At 37.9% G+C, this 23,990-nt stretch overlaps 1 protein-coding gene across 1 annotated transcript in view; it reads right to left on the reverse strand.

Annotated features, from left to right (window-relative positions):
- Window positions 1-656: 656 nt before the first annotated feature.
- ncs1a (neuronal calcium sensor 1a) overlaps window positions 657-23,990 on the reverse strand; it is a 48,708-nt gene continuing 25,374 nt past the window's right edge. Inside the window, exons 4-9 of the mRNA XM_058383560.1 lie at window positions 15,163-15,301; window positions 14,455-14,533; window positions 13,692-13,780; window positions 13,514-13,591; window positions 5,362-5,482; window positions 657-4,099 (exon numbers count right to left, since the gene is read on the reverse strand). Of these exons, the coding sequence (XP_058239543.1) occupies window positions 5,384-5,482; window positions 13,514-13,591; window positions 13,692-13,780; window positions 14,455-14,533; window positions 15,163-15,301 (484 nt within the window). The 3' untranslated portion in view covers window positions 657-4,099; window positions 5,362-5,383. The remainder of the gene's footprint in view (window positions 4,100-5,361; window positions 5,483-13,513; window positions 13,592-13,691; window positions 13,781-14,454; window positions 14,534-15,162; window positions 15,302-23,990) is intronic.

The following is a 23,990-nucleotide window of genomic DNA, read 5'->3' on the forward strand; positions in this document are numbered from 1 at the left end:
TCTACAAAATACTGTCGTCTATTTTTATAGATAACACTGAGTCATATAATGTGAGTAGAAGTTTGGTTATCAGTTATAAACTTCCGTTTTTATAGCCTTGTTTCTCCAATGGAAAAATGTAGAAGCTAACTTTTTGACACCATGTCTTGGCTCCATTTGGAGTAAGAGGAAAACATTTGAAATAAAAATTTTTTATCAGACCCTTTCTTTAAATTTGGCTTGGTAAAAACTTTGCAATATCAAAACCCTATGTCTGTTAAATTAGAACATGTGAGCAAAAAGCAAAATTCCCAATTACATTTGGCAACAGCATACGGAACAGCTATGTTTATAATCCTCATTACACCTGCTTAAGTGAGAAATCATGCTTGATTTAATTCTCCTTGTGATCCAAGGAGCAAATGGAATATAGATAGTTTGGCTTTTACTCTGCCTAAGAGCCACACAATCTTGAGCACAGTATTATGAAACAAAAGAGCAGCATGTCACAGTTTGCAAACTCCTAACTTATACTAAGATATATAGATATCAATATGGTAATAATATCATTTCATAATACACAATATGAATCCCAAAACACAGTTCTGCTAAAGTTTCTTGCAGAACGCCAGGAAAACAATGGTGTTCCACTGGAAGAAATGAAAAGGAGTCAGTGATTTCTGTTTTTCATTTATAAAAGGAAAGCATTTAACAAAGAACAAGAACCGTTAGAGAAAAAAAATAACATGCAGTGTCTTGTTAATCTGAGAAACAACACAGGACCAGATGTACTAAGCTGTCTGCAGCTATTTCAGGCATAATTATAATTCTCTTCCTCAACCATATGCATTTGTAGGAGGATCGTTCAAAAATGCAAAAAAAAGATGGTGAAATGGGAAGTGTGACTAATTGCATATTCTGTTCACTCTATTAAACTTTGGGCAAATTAGTCCCATGGGTATGATCAGAGTTTTGTAGGCAGTGCTGTCATGCTTTACCAGAAGATTGAGACATCACTGAACAGCCAGTTTCAATAACTTCTAACTTTCCAAATGTTACAGTATACACTTTTATATGAAGTAGCTTAAACCAGTAGTACAGTAGTACCATAGCACTATTTAATTCTGACTGGTCAGAAGGTCTTGATTAACCCTCTTCCTCACAGTACACTGGCATTGATCAACTAATCAGGAATGATCAATATAAACAAATGAAATATTTTATTGTCCCGAGTACTGCTGGGTTTCTGTGTGTAGAGTATTGTGACTCTGTGTTTAGCTGCTGATGAGCAGGGTGATGGGAAAGGGGAGGGGTGTGAGCCCACTGCTGGGCAAACATTTCACACCTTTCCTCAATAACACTTGTACAGAGATAAAACACAACGGAGTATCAGCACAAGCAAAGCATTTTTGATAGTAAAACACTGTATACAACTTCCCCAAATAATTGTAACATTTAGGCCTAGTATGTAAGGCTTAAGTAGAAAAAAAAATACTTATCAAAAACTGCAAATTCGTAAAAGACTTGACTTTCACATGAGCCATTAACCACTACTGTGAACAGGAATTCCCAAAACAGGCCTGTTTATTGGCCTTTGGTAAAAAGAGTTACTTTTCTTTGATAGTAATATAACGGTTTATAATAATGTGCTCATTCTAATACATTATAGTTTTTATTGTCTGTGAAAGGAGTAATCATTCATTCCCTCTATGGGTAGACTCAAAAACAAGCACATGAAAAAGCATGTTACCTAACAAACATATAATCATTAATAAAGGTAAAGCTTTCTATAAGGAGATGCTTGTTTAACATTTGTGGAATTTAGTCTCAGGTGTCAGTGCTTTGTAAGTCAGTGTGTTTTTCTCTCTTAGGACAGAAGACTTTTCAGCTTCTTGGCATGATAAATGACATTTACTTTATAATTACATTTATGGCATTTTGCAGACTTTCTTATCCAGAGCAAATTATAGAAGTGCTTTTGAAGTGTCTATCAATAAATGGATCCTGATACTGGTTCAGTAGTTCAGTCTAAGAAGACCACCAGTCTAAAAAAAAACTCAGCTGGAAAGTAACATAGTTTAAAAAAAGCACACAGATAACACTTTTTAAATTAAAGTGCTAAGAAGAGTCTAGATGCAGGCCTTCCTTGTACTCAGAGTGATTGTGGGATCAGTCGAGCAGTGCTGAAGGATTGGCAGGTTCGTGGTGCAGTGCAGTGCATGATAAGTGCTTTGAGGTATGTGGGTACTCTGACCGATTTGGGCTTTGTAGACAAGCATCAGTGTTTTATATCTGGTGAGAGCAGCTACAGGAAGTCAGTGGAAGGAGCGTAGCAATGCAGTTGTCTGAGAAAACATGACAATCTGTGTTTTGTTTTATTTTTTTATCTTTTGTCACTAGATTGCTGTATAAGTCTGACCCGTACTGATAACTACATCACGTTTCAAGACAGCTTGCTAATCATGGGGAAAGCTTTATTAATCTCAGTTTAGCGCCCTCTGTAAAAGACCCAGAGTTCTGTTTTAAAACCATTTGGATTTATTTAGGAACTCCAGTAACATGTCACTACATACTGTATGATGTGTGTGTATTCACAAGATTGACTGTGTCAGCAATACAATTTACAGTGCTGAGTTCTTGAAAGGAACAGGCAGAATTCCTAGCCACTTCTCTAAGGAGACCAAGATGGGTTGTGTTATGCTTAAAAAGCTGCCTGGGATGTCTTTTATATTCATATTTTATTGTACCCTCAAAACTTACAATAAGATAGTCCTCAACAGCCTTAATTGAGTTTTCCCATGTCAAAGACTACAGGGTATAAAATGTATTTTTACATAATACAGTTCGAGTGCCACTACATTTAAATACTGAGACTTGAACTGTTTCCTGCCACAATAACCGAAAAGTCAGCAGTTTGTATAGACAAACAGGGAATAAATACATACTTTACAATTTCATGCTGTACAATGTGCTGCATATTGAAATACTGTCCTATTGTACAAAGTACTGTTTTGATTTCAGATCTGTTAGTACCATAGATAAATATATTATGGACCTTAATAGCTCATGAATGTCGTTCTATATAGAGGGATGTGAAGCTTCTGGCTGCCGTCCTGGTGTGCCATTTCCACGCTGTGAAATGACCTCATGTAAGTGTGATGTAAACACTCAAAAATCAGCCAATTAACCAATCTTTTTCCTAGCTTTTAAAAGTAGCTTGTTAGATTAGACTCTTTTGGTCAAAGATTTCTGTAAAGCAAGTAAAGTGTTGGAATAGTGGAATGAAATGGATTAAATTATCTTAGTCAAATAAACAGACAACAATGTAACATTTCCTATAAGCCAAAGTTTAACAATATTCCCTCTGTCACCTTTCTAGGTCCATAATATGTTAGGTTTAGCTAGAGAAGCAATACATCAGCATATCAGTGTTTAATGCAAGTCACACGCCTCAGTTTGATCACAGAAGCATCACAAGAGCAGCACAGGTTGCAGCAGTAATTTACACCACAGATGTGATCAGTTGAAAACAATAAATAGGTCATTAAATACTGGATGTCTGCATACATGAAACCAAGTATAATACATTTTCACTTGATCTTCAAAAAGACTGGCCTATCAGGTCCAGTGAATCACAGCCTTCATGTCATTGTCCATAATCTACAATTCAGTAACACAGTTTACAGTTGTATTCATTTATTATATATTTAGATGGAACATGTTGTCCTGTTTGGAGGCCCCTCAAGAGTTTGATGGGTCTGAATGTCTTCATCTTCCTCCAATGAACAAAATAAAATGGCCGGGTCTACTGGTTTTCAGTAATATACTGATTTTTATATGTGCACTGCTCATGCATGGGTGCTTCTCTCTCCTTGAAAGGAAATGACTTAATTCATCGTATTCATAAGAATCTTGAGAATAATTCTGCAGAAGATGGCACAATCTGTGATCTTGACCTGTATATTTCTTTGACTATGCAGATGAATAATTGACAGCTGAGCTGTATCCACAAGCATCCCTCACAATGCGGTACATGGTCCAAGCAAGTGTGGGAAAGCAAGGAACACATCAGCTTCTCTCACAGAGCAAGCAGGATGGCAAAAATGGATTGTCGGGTGGCCTGCGATCAGACAAAATATCAATGATCAAGACATACTCACTAACCAAACATGTTGCAGCAGATCTACAGATAAATTCATGCACAATCAGTTAGTGTGCATCAGTACATCAAACAACAGTAGGAAGGAAAAATCTGATCTCAGTTATGCTTGACTGTTGCAAGGTTGTTGGTGTCATGACATCCACATCCATCACATTTTTTCTATAAAATCTCCATTCCAAGTAAATGACTAGTACCATTTTTGTATATTAGTTCCATCTTGGAAATGAGAAAAATATGATCTCGGTGATGAGTACTGTACAGTTGGGAAACTATTGCCTGCTGAAGGCAATAGTAACTGAAGTTACTTTTTTCCCTTTTCGTACCACTCTGTAAATTCTAAAGACTGAAATACTCAAGAGTATCTGCAATACTCAAACCAGGCTGTCAGGCACCAATAACCACACCATAGTCATAAATAACTGAGATCAAATTTTTTCCCTCATTCTGATGTTTTTGATGTAAACATGGACCTGATTATGCATGACCTGCATGATTTACAGCACTGTGATGCTGCCACATGACTGATATAATAACTGTGTGAATAAGCAGGTGAACAGGTTTTCCTTGTAAAACTGGCTGCATATTATAATAGAGTATAAACTGAGAAATGATATAGGGTTCTATGTTCATTTGGTTATTTTAAATACTCCTCACAGGCATAACTTTTACTTTAGTTGTGTTTGCCCACTTGTTTTTATTGTTATAAAAAAAAGTGGGTTGGCAGTCCATCAGAAGGAAGCATGCATTCTCACACACTCACACACACATTTTACCTGGGGGCAATTTAGAGCAGCCAATCCACCTACCAGTATTTCGTTGGAAAACCAGAGAACCACACAACATGCAAAACTCTGTGACCCTGGATCTGTGATGCAGCAGCACTACCCACTGCACCACTGTTGTGCAAAGCAGAAAATAGCAATGTGGTTTGAAGGCTTGTGTCTCTAAAGGAATTTAGAATCTTATTGTTGTCCCGGTAAACAGTAAAGAGAGATGCTGTAAAACAGGATTTTGGACGGTACTAAATACTTTTACATTTTATAAGTATATTAGTCAGCAAATGAAATATATAGTAATAGGTAAATTCTACCCACACACCCTATTTGTATCTAAGGTAATTGCAATTGCACGTAATTTAAAGTAATTGACAAAATTGAGTGAGTTACTTCACTTTTATTGAGTAGATTCTATAGGTTTGGATGTACAGTGTAGATACTCACTGTGTGCCATGTTGAAGTCTGGCTACACAAGGCCATCATAGAGTGACAGTGCCTGTACAATGGAAGGATCTGCCTTGGAGCCCTCTTGGAACTCCTGTAGTGTCAACATGCCATCTGCATTCTGGTAATGAAGACATGCACATTTCCTTAAACTCAAATCAGTCCTCAAATCAATCCTCTAATCAGTCATATCGCTGTGCAGTGTAACAATACTGTCACAATGCCTAGGTAGAAAAAAATGATAAAAATGATCACAGTTGCTCCTGTGAGTGAGAATTTTCTGTGGGTATACACATCCATAGTGCATTCCAGTTATGATGGTGTTAAAGTAAATTGATAAGATTGACTGGGACATACCATTCAGATGTTGTTCATATCCTCCATCACCAACAAATTTAGCATAGGCCTCCAGTGGAAGTGAGGCTGTTAGTAGAACTTTTTGTGGCTGATGTTACTGTTACTGTAAAGTTTTCTTTGCTTAGAGGTTTTTAGTTAAAACAGGTTCATGATAAAGTCTTATTTTATATTGTATCATCAATAAGGGCATATAACAGGTTTTTCTTCTTCTTCTTCTTTTCTTCTTTGTTTTCTGAATGTTGAACTGTCTGACCTATTGTCTGTTTTTAACCCTGGATTGTCTGTTTTTAACCCTGACTGCTTGGAATAATAAACTGTTGAAGAACTGTACTTACTGTACTGTACTGTACTGTACTTGTCTCAATCTGTGTGGTGTGACAAGTAACCCTTATCAAAAACATGTGCATTTAACCCTCAAATTTCATGTAATACATATTTGTGTAATACATATGTTGTAATCTATCTACACACACACACACACACACACACACACACACAAACAACCTGGAGATATTTTTATTTCAGCTACTTTTTAACCTTGCCTTTGCTCTCTGTCTGCAAAAAGTATGTAAGTTTGCATTCAGATGACAACTCTTAAAATGTCATGATCATCAAAACAGAGGAGAGCACTTACACACTCGTCGTGTTTAAATGAGCAAATAATTGGACAACAGAACAGAGCTGACTGAATTAATCTGCAATTATTTCCTCACAGAGATCATTTATATGAAGAGGCAATGATGAGGCTCACATTTAAATGTCACAAGTGTTTAAATTACCTCAGTGATGAGACTGATGTAGATGATGCTGATAACCTAAGATGATAACATTTCTTTAAAAAAAATAGTCAGTTATTTTGTTTTAGTAGAAGTAGGCAGGACATCTATCTGTGGAACTGGAGTGAATTGTTTCATTGTCATTTTCTCCAGTTTCATTTTCATCTGTGGCTGAAAATGAAACTGTGGCTGCAAGTAAGATACTGAAGTCTGCAGAGCTATATATAGTAGAAAATATCAACATCTGACAATATCAACAACATGTTCAGCAGCAAATTCATCATTATTCTAACATACCTTTTAAAAATATTATAATCTGATGTATCAGATGAATATTTTTCTTTTATTTTTCAATTCGATTTATTTGTATAGCGCCTTTTACAATGGACATTGTCTCAAAGCAGCTTTACAGAAGTAGAGAAACAGAGAAAGGAGGAAAATAAAATTATTCAATTAAATTATTAAACTATTTTATTCCTATTCTATCCCAAATAAGCAAGCCTGCGGTGACGGTGGCAAGGAAAAACTCTGTGATGATATGAGGAAGAAATCTTGAGAGGAATCAGGCTTAGAAGGGAACCTCATCCTCATTTGGGTGACACTGGACAGTAAATAATGTAAATGTAACTAAATAATGTGATTCTTTAAACTTTAAAATATTGGAAAATATGTTCCTATGGCAACAAAAAGGATTTTGTGACTTGTACAGACAAAGAAGCTTTTCTGATATTTATAGAGCCTTATTTGTAATACTGTTTTATACTTGGTGCAGATTAAATTGAGACTGTTGTATAGTACACTGTAATAGTATACTGGTATTACATTTATTACAGGTATTACATTTAAAAGTGCTATTAGTACACTAACCATTTACTGTATAGTAATGCCTAAATACTACATAAAGTAAACCACATACTGATTTGAAATTACACTTAAGTACTTAAGAGGAAAAAAATCTCACTTTTTTGACCTGACATCAGATTCCCAGCCTCTCTATAGGGATGTGGTAACTCAGTGGCGTTGAACTGATCGGAAGGTTGTGAGTTCAAACCCCAGGTCCAACAAGCTACTGCTGGGTCCCTGAGCAAGGCCCTTAACCCTTAATTGCTCAGTTGTATAAAATGAGTCGCTCTAGATAAGGGGGTCTGCCAAGTGTGATTGAATAGTCAAATATGCAGGAAGTGTAGTGCTGTGTGACACATGTACAGCATTCATTCTTTTTTTTTGGGGTGGGGGTGGTAGCTTAGTGGTTAAGGTGTTGGACTGCTGATCAGAAGGTTGTGAGTTTGATCCAAGGTCCACCAAGCTGTCACTGCTGGGCTCCTGAGCAAGGCCCTTAACCCTCAATTACTCAGTTTTATAAAATGAGATAAACTGTAAGTCGCTCTGGATTTCTCAAAGACCATCTGAATGCTTTCACTACACCACAGTATTTGTTGTAAAATATATCATTTGTTCTTTTTGTCACTGGTTATTGTCATGAGTCATGTCTGATCACTCTTATATCAATAGCATTGATTTAAAATAAAAATGTAAAATATATGCAAATATAATTTACTTATATAAGAGGAAGACTGAAAAGATAAAGATAACAATATATATATATATATATGCGCATAAACTATATATATAAATAAACGCATTATTACTTCTATATTTCAGTAACGTCTAGTGTACTACTTAAGTATATTTTAGCATAATGCTATATAAAAATAAACTAAGTACACATGACATGTATTTGTCTTCAATTCTACATTGTCCTACTAATATTATAAGATATTTTAAGGTTGTTGATCATTTTAATGTGAAAATAGATGTCAGATCTTTAATGTCAGATCTTTTGCTCGGTTAAGTACAAGATTGATAAGATTATATTAAAAATGTTGTCAGTACTACATTTCTGATAACCATTGCTACATACTTGAAAAGTTAACCTTCATCCCTGACTCATTTCATTTCACAATTCATTACTGGTGCTAGCTTAGCTTCCACAAAGAAATCAACTGGGTGAGTGTATGAGTGAGAGGATGAGTATGTGCTGGTTTGGATGTTAAGTTATTTCATAGTGTGCTTCCATAACTTTTGACTACAGTACAGTTTAGAGCTCAATGGATCACAATCCTATGTGTGGGATTGTTGGAATGGAGACTGAAAATGTATGTAGTGGAGAAAAATCGTGGTGACAGACGCTTACTCGGTTAATCAGTGAATTAAAAATCTTGATTTGAAAGTCTACACAAGCCACTGCATTTCTGACCTTTACTATAATCTGTCCTTCCTGGCCTTTGTGAAATAAGAGATGCATTAAGAGTGAGTATCAACAGACAGTTATAAGCCCATGTATGACACAGATAATAAGCCGAAAGATATGAGAGAAACATATGAGAGAGGCAGAGCAGTGGCATTTATAGGCCTACACATAACTGGATCTTTTCCCATTTTAATGCAAACAGATGGCCAGAAAAAGCTGTTATTGGATAATAATTACATATGTACAGTACAGCGTAAAAGTCTTCAGAATTACTGGAAAGCATAAATGCCTTCAAAAATAATGAAATGAAACATTTTTTTAAACTAAGAAATACTAAAAAGTGCAGCAGACAGACTAAACTGAATATATAGTGTGCAGTTTTATTGACTGGTAAGTTTATCTTGGAGAGCTTGCTTCAGTTTTTCTGCCCACTTTGACTGTCACACTTGCTTCTGTTTTTGTAGTTAACACCTGACAGCAAGCATTAATGTTTTGTCTGGTCTACTATGTAATATGTTACTTCCTTTACTCTTTACTGACTGCCGATGCTTTAGTGGATTTACTACTGATGTACTGCAAGCTGTTGTCCAAGCAAGCTTGACAAAAATAAATAAATAAATGAAAAAAAAAAACTGTTACAGTCTGGGAAAAGAATACATATTATTCTCAGTTAAAGCAGACTCCATTAGCCCCTGGCTAAGCTCCAGCAGACTCTTAACTATCCTAGTTTCTACTACAACCTAGGAAACAGGGTAAGTACCTTGTAAAATGTACTTAAAGGCAATATCTCCTGTTATAAGGGCCCATTTTTAGTGCCAAAGCCTCTTTCTCCACCACATTGTCTAATCTCTCTTGAAAACAATTTCTGGCTGATATACTGTACTATTCTGAGGTCATCATCATTCACCCTGCAGTAACATTTCTAACACTGATGCTGATCTTTCAAACTGTAAGCTCTGATGAACTGATTCGAAACACAAGCATGGAAGTCCTGGCAGGCTACATTGCTCTCCTGTGTCCACTTTTAAGGGTTTTGGGGTTCATCCCTTTTAATCTCATTGAATATCACCACATGACTGAAAAGGGTTAGAAAAAACCTCTTAGAAAAAATACTCTTTGACAAGGCCAAGAAATAATCTCACCCTCAGTTGGGATTGGTGCTGGATAACCTCTAATGCCCTCCACCTTATTGACTTGAGGGCATAACCTGCCACTCCCCAAGACATGTCAATGGGAGGTACTTGTGGCACTTCTTGCCAACTGCACATTGCTGAATTCGCTGTCAGAATTGCCTTAATTATTTTGTAGAATACTGTTGCCAGATGGTCCATATGGTTTTCTCAAGTCATGCTGTAAGCAAAACGTCATCTATGTAGGCTGCTGCAAAATCCTCTGTGGTTTTTAATACGGCATCAGTCTGAATTTTTTTTCAGTAGCTCCATTTGTCTGAAACTACTTAACTTTAATAGGCCACTATGCACACTGAATTCCATTGACTGTTTGGCTTCCTGACAAAATCAGATGTGCTACTATCCTGTACACATATCTAATGTTTTAAAAAACATTGCTTTACCCAGTCACTCCATCAGTTGGTCAGCTCTTCACATCAGGCAAGAATCAAAACCCAATACTGTGCTGTCCAGGCAGAATCATAGTCCTCCATCCTTTTTGTGCTACTTTTTGACAGTTCACTCTTCCTCAGCTGCAACACTGCCTCTACATCTCTCTTGAGATACCCTTGCTGGTACCCTGCAGTTCGTCTGTCAAATGGGTTTTGTAACACAGATGTGGTGTTCTGTCTTCTTCCTGGTTCATCTCTCAACAGATTTGCTGTAATTCAGTTCTGTACCTACATCTGTTGTACAAAATAGTGCAGAAGCTTCTCAGTATGTGGGGAAGAACTGTTTTTTCATTTTTTTTTACTCTTCCTCAGTGGCACATGCCCAGAGATGCTCTGTTACACTCTCAGCTCTTTCTCTTCATAGTCTCAGCATGTTGATGTAGAAGTTTACTTGAAAAATCTTCTTCTTCTTCTTCTTCTACTACTACTACTACTTTCTATCTGGTATACTCAGTGTATATGTAGAAATCTGTAGAAATCATTTGTATTACGGCATTTACTATCTGGCATATTTTCACTTTTTTTCATTTGCATTTGTGGCATTTGCCTTTATACAGAGCAACTGACAATCATCTCATCTATACAGCTGAGGAGTTGATGTGGACCTTTCACAAAGGCCCAGAGGTAGCAGCTTGGCAGGCAGGGATTTGGACACAACATTCTGATCAGCATTCCAACAGCCTAACCACTTAGCTACCACTCCTTAACAGGTAACACCTCTCCTTTTTAGCAGAAAGCAATCTATTCATGGCAATTCCTGAAAATGACACATCAATTATTAGCAAAGTTACCAAAGTTGCTCTGTCAGAAATCTATTCCTGGGGTGTGATATATACAAAATTCCATTACATCTAGGTTCTGACCCTGGCTTGCTATATTATTAAGTGCTTTGGCATGTTCTAGGTGGCCTATTCACAGTTCTGAGTGTCCTAAATTTAGTACTTTGTTTCTGAGAGATTTAAGAAGCTCTTTATCACCCTATTAACTCTTTACAGTTGATCTCCCTTGAGGACAATTCACCCCTGTCCTACATTTCCACTGATTTACACACTTAGTAAATAATAATTTAAGTGTTTCATTTTGTTTCTGGAGCTAGGTTGTTGGCTAACACAATATTTCATTGCTAGCAGGTGCTTTTAACTGCTCCACTAATCTACAGCTGTAACTTTCTCTTCCCTTTTGTCCCTTTTTGATTTCTTTCTTTTGTTATTCTCTGCAAATAGTAAGCCATTTTTATGGATCATCTGATTTCATTTGTTTCAGCTTGGCGCCTAATCATGCCATAGCCTTAGCTACACAATGCACTTTGTTTAAAAGATCAACTTAATGGTAATGTTTAACCCAGTATAAGTGTAAATGGTGATTTTCTATCACACCAACATGCTGTAAATAAGCTTGGCCCCTAATCTCAATGAAAATATCTGATATTGAGTATATTTGCTTTGTATGTATTTCACTTTTAGTTCGCCTGTGTGTATCACTTGGGACACAGGTAGAGATTGGGCTATAATGAGGGAATAATTGGTGCCCATATCAAATTTCATCTTCTTATTTACATTTTGTTTTCATCAAAGATTTAGTTTAGTTTTTTAATCTTATCAAGTTTCTTGGAATTTCTTGGAATATAGCTTAGGTGATTCAAGCTAACAGGTAGCCTAGTGCATTCAATCTTTTTGTTCAGCTTGAACAGATACTTAAAGTTGCTGTATATGTTTTCTCCACTTAAGTCCCCAACTGCCCACCCATATAAACTGAGATACATGTAAGCTGCTCCACTAAATAATCTACTAAATCCTTCTGGTAAATAAGATACATGTCATTTTCTTTAACCCAACATCCTTGCAGTCGTACACCTACCTGTTTTTCTGGGCAAACATTTGGGCAAATGTACTAGGCACAAAGCTGGACTTGACTCTGTCTCCGACTAGCTGTAATTGACCCTCTGCTTGTCTCGCTACCGTGTATGCTTCCACCATTTTCTAATGCTTGTCTCACGGATGATAAGCTGCACTCAGTAATCTAAGCCTTCTGTTCTGGATTCACCATGTTGGAGTACTGTTTAGTCTTCTTTCATTTCTCATGCAGGACATTCAGTCTTGTTTAGAAGTCTCTCTGTGCTTTACAAGCACAGGGTTTTCTCTGAAGTGTTGCCTGTTAGTTTTTGTCTATGGCCACATTACCTGACATCACCTTCAAACAGCTTTACTTTACCAGATGCAATGCCTACTCCTTCTTGACCACATTGGTCCTTAAAGGCAATGTAATCATGTAGGTTCAATGTTATTCTCTTGTTTGACTGGCTTCAATTTCATAGACAGCTTTGTAGCAACTTTGTAAATACTGCATGTAAAGGAATGGGAGTGGTCAAGTGTTGTTTATTTTTTTAATGGAGTGAGAACTGGGAAAATTGAGTGGTTAGGATCTAGGATTTCTCTGTACAGACAAGTTTTCTGCGTTTTAGTCAGGGTTTATTTTTTCTTTTTTTTTACACTGTTCTGGCTTAGGACAACTCACAAAGGGGCTCTGTATTTTTGTCATGATTTTGCCACTCACTTTTCCTGGCTCCACCCTCCATTCACTTGACCATGCCCCTGCCTCACACTCTACTATGTCTTGGTATTTCTTGGTGTCCATTGCTGCTAGTGCTGGGTGCAGGGTCTGTCCTGTCTGTAGCAGTGAAACTGGTTCCATTCTGTCACTGATTCATTGCAGAAATTCTCTTAGGCTTCTATGCACTTAGTTTTTGCAACAGACCAAACTGGCGGTCTAGTGAATGCCACCTTTGTTCTTGTTTCACTGCTTTAAAATGTCTCCTCTCTGTCATGCTAAGCCTGGATGAACTTCTGGAACATCACAATGCTGTTACTTACCACTTAACTGAGACTGGGGGCTGTAAAAAGGCACAAGAAAATGTGCACAGGAAAAAAGGTAGACCAGCCTTTGCACAGGGTCAGAATGGACCCCAATATATACAGTATATATTTTATATTTTCCTTTTTTTTGCATAGTATAAACACATCATAAAATGCACATCTAAGACCTGCTTTCTATTTAAAAAATGACTAAGACATTTGCACATATAAATTCATTTCGGGAACTTAAATTTTACCTACTGTTGATATTAAACCACTTGTGTGTGTACTTTACCTTGTCCATCATAGCGAAAATGCGATCCACTCTTTTCTCTGGTGTGTTTTCTTCTTCTGGTAGCTCCACTGTGTTTCCCTGCAATTAAAAAAAAAAGCTGAAGCCTAAGAATGTGATCTAAGAGCTGAATTTGTGTCAAGGAGCAGAAAGAAGCAGGAAGATACATAAAATAACTCACCACCATCTGGTAGATGGCATCCACAATGTTCAGCATCTCATCTCGTGTTATGTAGCCATCATTGTCAAGGTCATATAGTTTAAAGGCCCCTGCAACATCAACACTCTATAAGCATGCAATTAATGTTATGCTTCTATGATTAGCAGTAATGATGACCCTGAAGTCACTGAGCATGTTTATCAGGCATTGTTTAGTATAATCATTTTGTATGGACATAAGATCATTGCCATTGTGCCGACAGCATACTGAAACCATTAAATTTCACAATCATAAGTTTCTCTATCAGAGGTCAGAACAGTCTTGCACATTGTGTAAGAAACAATATAAAATTCATTCTCAATAAATTCAGTTTGACCAGCCATTGCATTTTAATTCATGGGCTGTGAATTTGACAAAATAATATTAAGCCAATTAACACTGTACTTGTTTTGTAACTTGTTCAGTGCTAAGGCTAAAACTAGCCTTTATTTCCCTGCAGATCATGTAACTGGCCACGGACATGGGGGTTTGTTTTGTCGTAGTGTGTATAGATACACCTTAGAACATCTGATGCATGAATTTATTTTTGTATTTGCGGTTATGTTTTGTACTGCGACATTCCCAAAACAGAGACAGTTACAATAAAACCTCTTTATTTATTTTATTATTAATCAAATAAGCAAATGATTAAGATTTATTTTCTATTTTTTAAGACTTAAGGAGTTGTCCTCTTGTATTGTACATGGATAACAGACATATTTATAGCTTACTACATCTTACTTACATCTAAGTTTTTCATCTAGTGTTCCTCTGGAGGTGACAGAAAGTGCTTGGATGAACTCTGAGAATTCAATACGTCCATCCTGAGAGAGAGAGAGGGAGAGAGAGAGAGAGAGAGAGAGAGAGAGAGCGAGAGAGAGAGAGGTGGATTGGTAGGTCCATAAGCAGATAAACAGAACTATATTATATGTTATAACTAGGTTTGAGCTTGTACCTGTTTTCTATAATCATCATATCTGACACAAGGACTATTCAATTAGTTATGAAAGCTAAATCATATCACATATGCCTGCTTTCTCACCCTGTTATTGTCCCTCATTACTCTAGACTCTAAAGTCTACTCTAGACATAATATGCACCATTTCATCAAGTTAGTGCTGTTAAAAATTCAGTTTATACCATTTATCCCATGCCATTTATACGTATTTGTCTTATTTGAATACAGAGTTGGCTTTCTCTGACAGCCCTGTTGAGGAAAGTGTGAGATTTTGAAAATGCTAATGTGTTGACCGGCAGATGATGTCAATGTGTGTTGTAAATAAGTAACCCCCATACACACACAGACATACACACACAATAACCATCTGTTCACTGCACAGATAACAAAACAAACACATCTGAGTTTAATCCAGTGCTGGGATTTCCTTTCCCTTTTCTTTTGCTAAAGCCATCTTGTTTCACCTTGTGATCTTGCAGCTTGATGTCTCCTTACCTTGTTCTCATCAAAGACGTTAAAGACAAATGTAGCAAACTTGGTGGGGTCCCCGAAGGGAAAAAACTGCTTGTAGATTTTCTGAAAGCCAGCTGAGTCCAGCTGCCCACTGGGACAGTCCTTAATGAAACCCTTATACCTGAGGAGAAGAGAATAGAAGAGAGGAACAGAGGCAGGAAAGGAACAAGTTGTGGGGAACGGGAGGGAGAAAATGGAAATAGTTATTAATATATATGAGCTTCTATATGATCTTATTTTGCATCTGTATATACATTAAAACACAGTCATTGTTCATTTTTGAGTAATGCCTTATGAGAAATGCATTATTTGAAACATAATTCATGACAGCAACTAGGCAACCCAGGCTAACCCATGCATCTTTTCAAATGACAGCATCACAGGGCAGGGTCACTGTGATTGACAGAGGAGAGAGAGCATGCCATTTCTCCCACAAAAAGAGCACAGCAATACAATTTAATAATCATCCGTATGCTGCAGTGTTTTTAGGAAAATTACCCCTGACATTTAATCTGAAATTTGTACAGCTGAAAAAACTGATAAGTAGAAAAGCCTCGGCAGGGCACATGCTTAAGGTAAACGAGCGCAAGAAATTATTTCTGGAAGCTATGTTCACAGAAAATGAGAAAATATGCAAAGATATGTAAATAGTTGATGGAAAAAAGAGACAGAGACATCTGAATTCAAGGTGTGACATCTTATAGGAAAAATCATTAGTCATTAACAGTCGAATAAGGACACACAATTAGCAACACTTACACTGATCAACCATAAGATTAAACCCACTGATAGATGAAGATAATAACATTAATTATCTCTATATAATGGCACCTGTCAATGGGTGGGGTATATTAGGCAGCAAGTGAACAGACAGTTCTTGAAGTTTATGCGCTGGAAGCAAGAAAAATGGGCAAACATAAGGACCAACGTGACTTTGACAGGGGCTAACTTGTGATGAGTAGATGACTGAATCAGAGCGTCTCCAAAACAGCAAGTCTTGTGGGGTGTTCCTGGTATGTTGTGGTTAGTACCTACCAAAAGTGCTCCACGGAAGGACAACTGGTGGACCAACAACAGGGTCATGGATGCCCAAATCTCACTGATGCCCGAGGTGAGGTGACACTATCCCACTGCAGCTCACATTGCTGAATAAAGTTAATGCTAGCTATGATAGAAAGGTATTAGGACACACAGTGGATCACAGCTTGCTGCATATGGGGCTGTGTAGATGCGGTCTGGTTGGCGTACCCATCCTGGCCTCTGTCCACCATCAAAAGTGCCTACAATGGGCAGGGTCTGTGTGTTTCATTTCCCTGGGGAAGAGATTGCACCAGGATGCACTATGGGAAGAAGCCAAGCCAGCAGAGGCAGTATGATGCTTTGGGCAATGTTCTGCAGGGAAACACTGGATCTTGGCATTTATGTGGATGTTAATTTAACACCTACCTAAATTTGTTGCAAACCGAGAACACCCCTTTACGGCAACAGTATTCCTAATGGCAGCTGACTTTTTTTAAGCAGGATAATACAACAACTGCAAACACTGTTCAAGGTGTTGACTTGCCCTCCAAACTCTCTAGATCCCAATCCGATTAAACATCTTTGGGATGTGCAAACAAGACTGATCCATGGAGGCCCATCTCACAACTGACAGGACTGTTAATAATGTCTTGGTGCCAGATAACACAGCACACCTTCAGAGGTCTTGTGTAGTCCATACCACAAAACGTCAAAGCTGTTTTGGTAGTACAAAGAGGGACCCAAACAATATTAGGCAGATGGTTTTAATGTTTTAGCTGGGCAGTGTATATAACACCAGATCCATTTAATAGAAACAGAGATTTAGTTTATGATACCAAATATATTCGACAAGACAGGCTGTATAAATTTTTGCCAAGTTTCACCAGACCATCTGTTGTTGGAAAATAATGATTTTATGATAAGTCCTCTGGGTTGAAGTACACGCTTGTTTAATGTTAATATACTTAGTTAAAAAAGTAAAAAAAAATGCAAGTTATTTTCTTTGTTTGTAAACATAAAACTAGCTGATAACATTGATACAGACATTAAGACTGACATAGTGAAGCTCACTATGTGTAAATTGCACAGAGACTTTGCTCTGTTAATGAAATCTCACAGACAAGTTTAATATCACCAATCTCAGTGTATGATCATTAGCTTCTAACGAGAGACAGTTTAGTTTTGCTCCTTAATGGCTGCTTGGACAAGTGAAGCTTTCTGCCATTTTGAGCTTGTTAGAATGAACAGATCTCATCCTGGATTTCTTCCAAATGTGAGATCCTGTGCATGCACAGCTCTCCTGTTTGATGAGCACACCATGTTGCTAATCAGCAGGAGATTTCCAAATGGCATGTTACAGACAAATTTATACTGTCTAACAACTTATTACAAGGGTTCTGTTAGAAGCAGACAGATCCTTGCTTTTATCTCTGAAACGTTAACACAAATCATTGCATTAATGTGCACATGATTCTGTACTAACTTATACTCGGGAGCTATACTGTCATTGCTTTGCAGAGAGGTGGTCTCAACCGGGATTCAACCCAACTGCAGGAAATGACTAATGAATAAAAGACTTTTGGGAGTGTATATGCAATCAGATCCTTTACCACAATTACTCAGCAATATTTTATTTCAAGTCTGTTACCTATTTGCTAGGTAATCAGAGTGAATTGCATACTTTTGGTTTGTTTTCTATATGGTCTGTAGTTCTACAGCTTACTTGCTGAAAATGGGTTATGGTGTTCTCATTGCAGTCAGAATGCACCAAGGCACAGTTAGCAGTAGCTCAAGGACACTGTTAGCTTTGAGTGAGTTTTCCCTTGTAGGCATTACTTGCCTTTATTAGCTATCACTCACTGCTTTGTTTGCTATTTTATCTCAGCCTTGCACTGTGTAGTTTTACACCCCGCTTGATAAATAGCACTTGTCTTATGTTTTCCGTGCTGGGTCGCTTGCTCCCTTGCATTTTCTCCCCAAATATTCCACATTTCCCACTAGCAGAGATAACATACTGCAAGCATGGTTCAGAGATTTTTCCCATCCCCATACTGAGTCAATGCTGTGATAAATTACCACCAGTTCACATACCAATTGATTATCTATTATTGACAAGACACCCTTGTCTAAGAAGAGGCTGACCCATTGGCTGGTGGACATGACCTTGGCCTATAGTTATGCTAGCCTCTCCTGTGACATCTTAGACAGTGAGCAGCATCTCATCCTCATGGAGGCATGTTGCTCCTGGTATGCTGTACTACTGTTATATATGCACCACCATGTTCTACATTTTTACAAAGCTCTTTTGAGACAATATCCACTGTTAAAAGTGCTATACAAATAAAATGTAATTCACTTGAACTACATGAGGTAATACCCCATTAAGCATATTTGTTCTAAGGTTGTAGAATCCCTGAAAACACAAGAAAGCATCCAGATGCTGCACACAGGTTCTGCTATCTGGGTTTCATAGAAGCACAATTACAAAGTCAATTTGTTATACAGTATGTTTGTTATTGCAAATACTGTATGTAAGATAAAGCAATATAATTTTCAAAACTATACCAACATATAGTAGATAAATGATAGGAATAATATGGCAGCTTTTAAACAACCCATGCATCGTAGCATAGCATAACCAGTAAAACTCTTCCTTAGCCTGGGGCCAGATCTCGGGTAGTGAGCTCTGTTTCAGCAAAAGACTGATTGGCTTTTCAATACATGAAAATCACTAATATGCCCAAACAAATTCATGAAAACTGTCCTTAATGAAAGATCTCCGGTTGTAGATTTTCCTTATTCTCTTTCATTGGTATGAATGTTTCGGTATGATTTCATCTAGCTGCACAACTGTTCTGCTTGCTGAACAAGCTGATATGCTGCACAAACAAACAGGCTATTTTAATCAAGCCACAGCCTTTTGTAATCAGCAGAGGAGATGGCTGGAGAGATGGTGGTGGGAGGAGATGCTTTCTAAACCGAAGACGCATTTACAGGCAGTGGACTATCTTGACTAACAGTGTGGAGGAGGGAATATGGCAGTAAAAGCTTCAGATAAATAAAATGCATTTTAAGTGTCTGTTTGTAACATCTGAATACAAAAAAAATTGCTTGCAATCATAAGACAAGCATGTGTGTTTGAGTAAATCATAACAAGAAGCTTGATAAAGCCAGCTGTGCTGTCACTGAGGTAGCAGCTGTTAATATTACAAGAAGAACGGTTGTCAAGCTACAGCACAAGTACAGACGCATGTAGCTTTACAGGGGATGGGATGAATTAACATTGTAATAGAAGAATATTACTTATCTGTTTAGACTTATATGTTTTTCCCAAGTGCAGTAAAGTAATCTTGACTTTGTTTCAGGATTTTTCAGGATATTTTTGGGCTTTGTTTAGGACATTGCCAAAGGTAAACCTGACCATCACACTCATATGTGCTTGTTGAACATCTTGCTCCAAATTTAGTCCCCTTTATGCTGTTATAACAAACTCCACTCTTCTGAGAAGGCTTTTCGCTAGATTATAGAGCGTGGCTGTGTGTATTCATTCAGCTGTAAGAGCATTAGTGAGGTCAGACACTGATGTTGGGTGAGGAGGTCTGGGGTGCAATCAGTGCTCCAATTCATCTGTAAGGTGTTCAGTGGTGATGAGGTCAGGGCTGGATCCAGGACACTCAATTTATTCCACATCAACCTTGGCAAACCCTGTCTTTATAACCTCACTTTCTGCAGTGGCATTGCTATGCCAGAACACTCTCAGTGCCAGTGAAAGGAAATCTTGAAGCTACAGCATAGAAAGATATGGCAAAACATTATTTTTAATAGCAGCATTTACGTGTCCTTTATAGTGATACATATCCCATAATCCTGTATGTCACCTCTAGTACTACCGCCATTCTGGCAAAAATAGAAAAGAAATTACAGTAAAGGGGAAGCATCTGCAAACATTTACAGCATTTGGCAAACACCCTTATCCAGAGGGACCTACATTTATCTTATTGATACAGCTGAGCAGTTGAGGGTTAAGGGCTTTGCTTAGAGGCCCAGCACTGGCAGGCTGGTGGTTCAAACTTTCAATCAGTAGTCCAATGCCTTAATCAATGAGCTCCCACTGCACAAAAATAGCTGTCAGCTTGTTAATAGTGTTTTTTGTACTGGTATAGTCATATTTGTGGAAGAGGTCACAGAGGTTTCTAGCTTAGACAAACTTTTAAGGTTATCCATCTTATGCTTATATGGATGTCTTGGCAACATTGAGTGACATGCTGCTTTCAAATTGTGCCTTAAACTATTTACTTACAGGAACCCTTTACTGACCAAATGATACTGTTTGTCTAAGTAACACAGTGACAAATTTCTGTCTTAAGAAGAAAATAATTTCTTCTATTTAATTCATTCATTCATTCATTTTGAATAACCACTCTGCTTTGGTCAGGGAAACAGTGAATCCAGAGCCTATCCCAGGAGCTTGGGGAATTAGGTGGTGGCACACCATTGATAAAACGCCAGTCCATAGCACGGCACCATGTACATAAGAATTTATTTAGCTAGCATGTTTTCGAAAGCTGGAAGGAATCCGGTCAGCCTGGAGGAAATCCATATGGCCACAAGGAGAACATGCATAGAAACTCTACACAGCACAGACACTCAACTGAGCTCATGATCATGTCACGGACCTTGGATCTGTCATGTTGCACAACCACTACCTACTGTGCCACTGTGCCTTCCAAGTCAACTATTTTTCTTCTAAAAAAAAAAAAAAAAAAAAAATATATACAATATATATATTATATACAATAATAAAATATACACATACGTATATACATATATATATATGTATTATGTATAGCCTTCCTTTAATATGAACAAATGTTCTGTAGTCAATAAAACATGAGGAGAAACAGGAGGGCTGAGAAATATGCGCATACAATTGAGGTTCATGAGAGACTATGACAGGTGCATTAAGAAATGCTGTTTAGGACCCATGGGTGTCTCCACATGCCCCTAATTTCTAATTTGCAGACAGGCTTATTTTAGCTTTTGAGGACAGAGCTGCTTCAGTAGCAGAGAGCTCACAAGATTCTGAGATCTCTGACACTCTTACGGCTTTTCTGTCAAGAGACTGGAGTGTTATATTTTCTACAGCCAGTGTGAAGAGCTAATGCACAAGTGTATAGATATTCATGCATGTGTAGATATTCTCCACATCCAAATAAAAGTCTTTTGTCCCATACTTCCATCTGTCATTTTTTTAATCAATTTTCTCTTTGTATTACTGATTTAACTCCTGTATATTCTGTTCAGCTTCCCCTCATGCTTTGATTTAAGACTTTCTCACTTTTTTCTCCTACTCTCTCTCTTTCACTCTCTCTCCTCTGGGCATGCCGTCCCATGTCAATTGCTCTCCATCTGCTGTGTGTGGCATACAGCAGGTGGGTAAGCTGAGGCTTTTGGCACATGCATTAAGGGAATTAAGAATGCAGGGGGGGGGGGGGGAGAGAGAATGACTCAATATAACTAAATGTACATCTAAAGTGAACCAGCAGGGATAATGGTTAGGGGAGCTTACTTCTGAGAAGCTAAAACCATTAAAACAAGTGAACTAGTGTATAGTAAAACACTAAAGAGATTGCTAACTATTATAAATAAACATTAAGCTGCTCTTGATAGTGTTAGTGGCTGATGTGGCATTTGGGAAACTGAAGTAATTGCAACTTTCAAAACAGGGCTGGCCTTTTCCCAGAACCAAATTACCAGCAAAACATATTCTTTTAGGGTAAAAAATAATCTATTTAAATTCTCTAAAAGTAGAACAAAATATATTTTTTTCCAAATGAACATGTACATTCTTGTCTCAGTTTCTCTATAATATTCTATTCAGTATATTATCACCTAAAAGGCCAGTTCACACCTCTTGAGTTTAGTTAAGCACTAAACATTACCAGAAAATGATGGCTAATATGTACCAATACAATAAATGCTCTACCAATAGAAGCTGTACTATAAGATAGAAGCATGCACAATGTTATTATAGGACCATCTACAGCAACTGTATGGGGTAGGTAGGATTCTGATGCGCAAGGGTTTTATGTCTTCGGGGCTGATGTACACTGCTTAAAATATAATAATAAGGCTTCAGAAACCTTCAGTGTGATTTCGCCTTAAGAGGGAAAGGAACTAAAAGTGTTCAACTGACTGGTGTTATTAAAAAGAAAAAAAAAACATTTTAGCTATCACCTTCCCTCCTTGTTATTCACTTCCAGTGCCACAGACATCCTAGGCAGTGCTTTTTACTATTAAAACGTTTCTATTTCTAAAATGAGCCTTGTATTTCTGAAAAATAACCATTTTGTAATGTATCAATTTACCAGTTGACATACATGCATGTGATATACAAACACTTATTGAAGTCATTTATTGGTGATTTATTTGAGTTTTCTGTAGAATAATCATAATAATAATAATTGCATATCTGTTACTAAATAGTTTCAAATTCTCATATAAAATGTGCTATAAAACAAGGAGAAAACACAAATCACAGATTTTAAATGATTATTTCATTTTAAGGTAAAACATTAAGCATCAATCTATATATACACTATATTGCCAAAAGTATTCGCTCACCTGCCTTGACTCGCATATGAACTTAAGTGACATCCCATTCCTAATCCATAGGGTTCAATATGACGTCGGTCCACCCTTTGCAGCTATAACAGCTTCAACTCTTCTGGGAAGGTTGTCCACAAGGTTTAGGAGTGTGTTTATGGGAATTTTTGACCATTCTTCCAGAAGCGCATTTGTGAGGTCACACACTGATGTGGACGAGAAGGCCTGGCTCTCAGTCTCCGCTCTAATTCATCCCAAAGGTGTTCTGTAGGGTTGAGGTCAGGACTCTGTGCAGGCCAGTCAAGTTCATCCACACCAGACTCTGTCATCCATGTCTTTATGGACCTTGCTTTGTGCACTGGTGCACAGTCATGTTGGAAGAGGAAGGGGCCAGCTCCAAACTGTTCCCACAAAGTTGGGAGCATGGAATTGTCCAAAATGTCTTGGTATGCTGAAGCATTCAGAGTTCCTTTCACTAGAACTAAGGGGCCAAGCCCAGCTCCTGAAAAACAACCCAACACCATAATCCCCCCTCCACCAAACTTTACACTTGGCACAATGCAGTCAGACAAGTACTGTTCTCCTGGCAACCGCCAAACCCAGACTCGTCCATCAGATTGCCAGATGGAGAAGCGCGATTCGTCACTCCAGAGAACGCGTCTCCACTGCTCTAGAGTCCAGTGGCGGCGTGCTTTACACCACTGCATCCGACGCTTTGCATTGCACTTGGTGATGTATGACTTGGATGCAGCTGCTCAGCCATGGAAACCCATTCCATGAAGCTCTCTGCGCACTGTTCTTGAGCTAATCTGAAGGCCACATGAAGTTTGGAGGTCTGTAGCGATTGACTCTGCAGAAAGTTGGCGACCTCTTTGCACTATGCGCCTCAGCATCCGCTGACCCCACTCCGTCAGTTTACGTGGCCTACCACTTCGTGGCTGAGTTGCTGTCGTTCCCAAACACTTCCATGTTCTTATAATACAGCTGACAGTTGACTGTGGAATATTTAGGAGCGAGGAAATTTCACGACTGGATTTGTTGCACAGGTGGCATCCTATCACAGTTCCACGCTGGAATTCACTGAGCTCCTGAGAGCGACCCATTCTTTCACAAATGTTTGTAAAAACAGTCTGCATGCCTAGGTGCTTGATTTTATACACCTGTGGCCATGGAAGTGATTGGAA

Source organism: Hemibagrus wyckioides, linkage group LG28 (assembly GCF_019097595.1).
Source record: "Hemibagrus wyckioides isolate EC202008001 linkage group LG28, SWU_Hwy_1.0, whole genome shotgun sequence".
NCBI lineage: Eukaryota > Metazoa > Chordata > Actinopteri > Siluriformes > Bagridae > Hemibagrus > Hemibagrus wyckioides.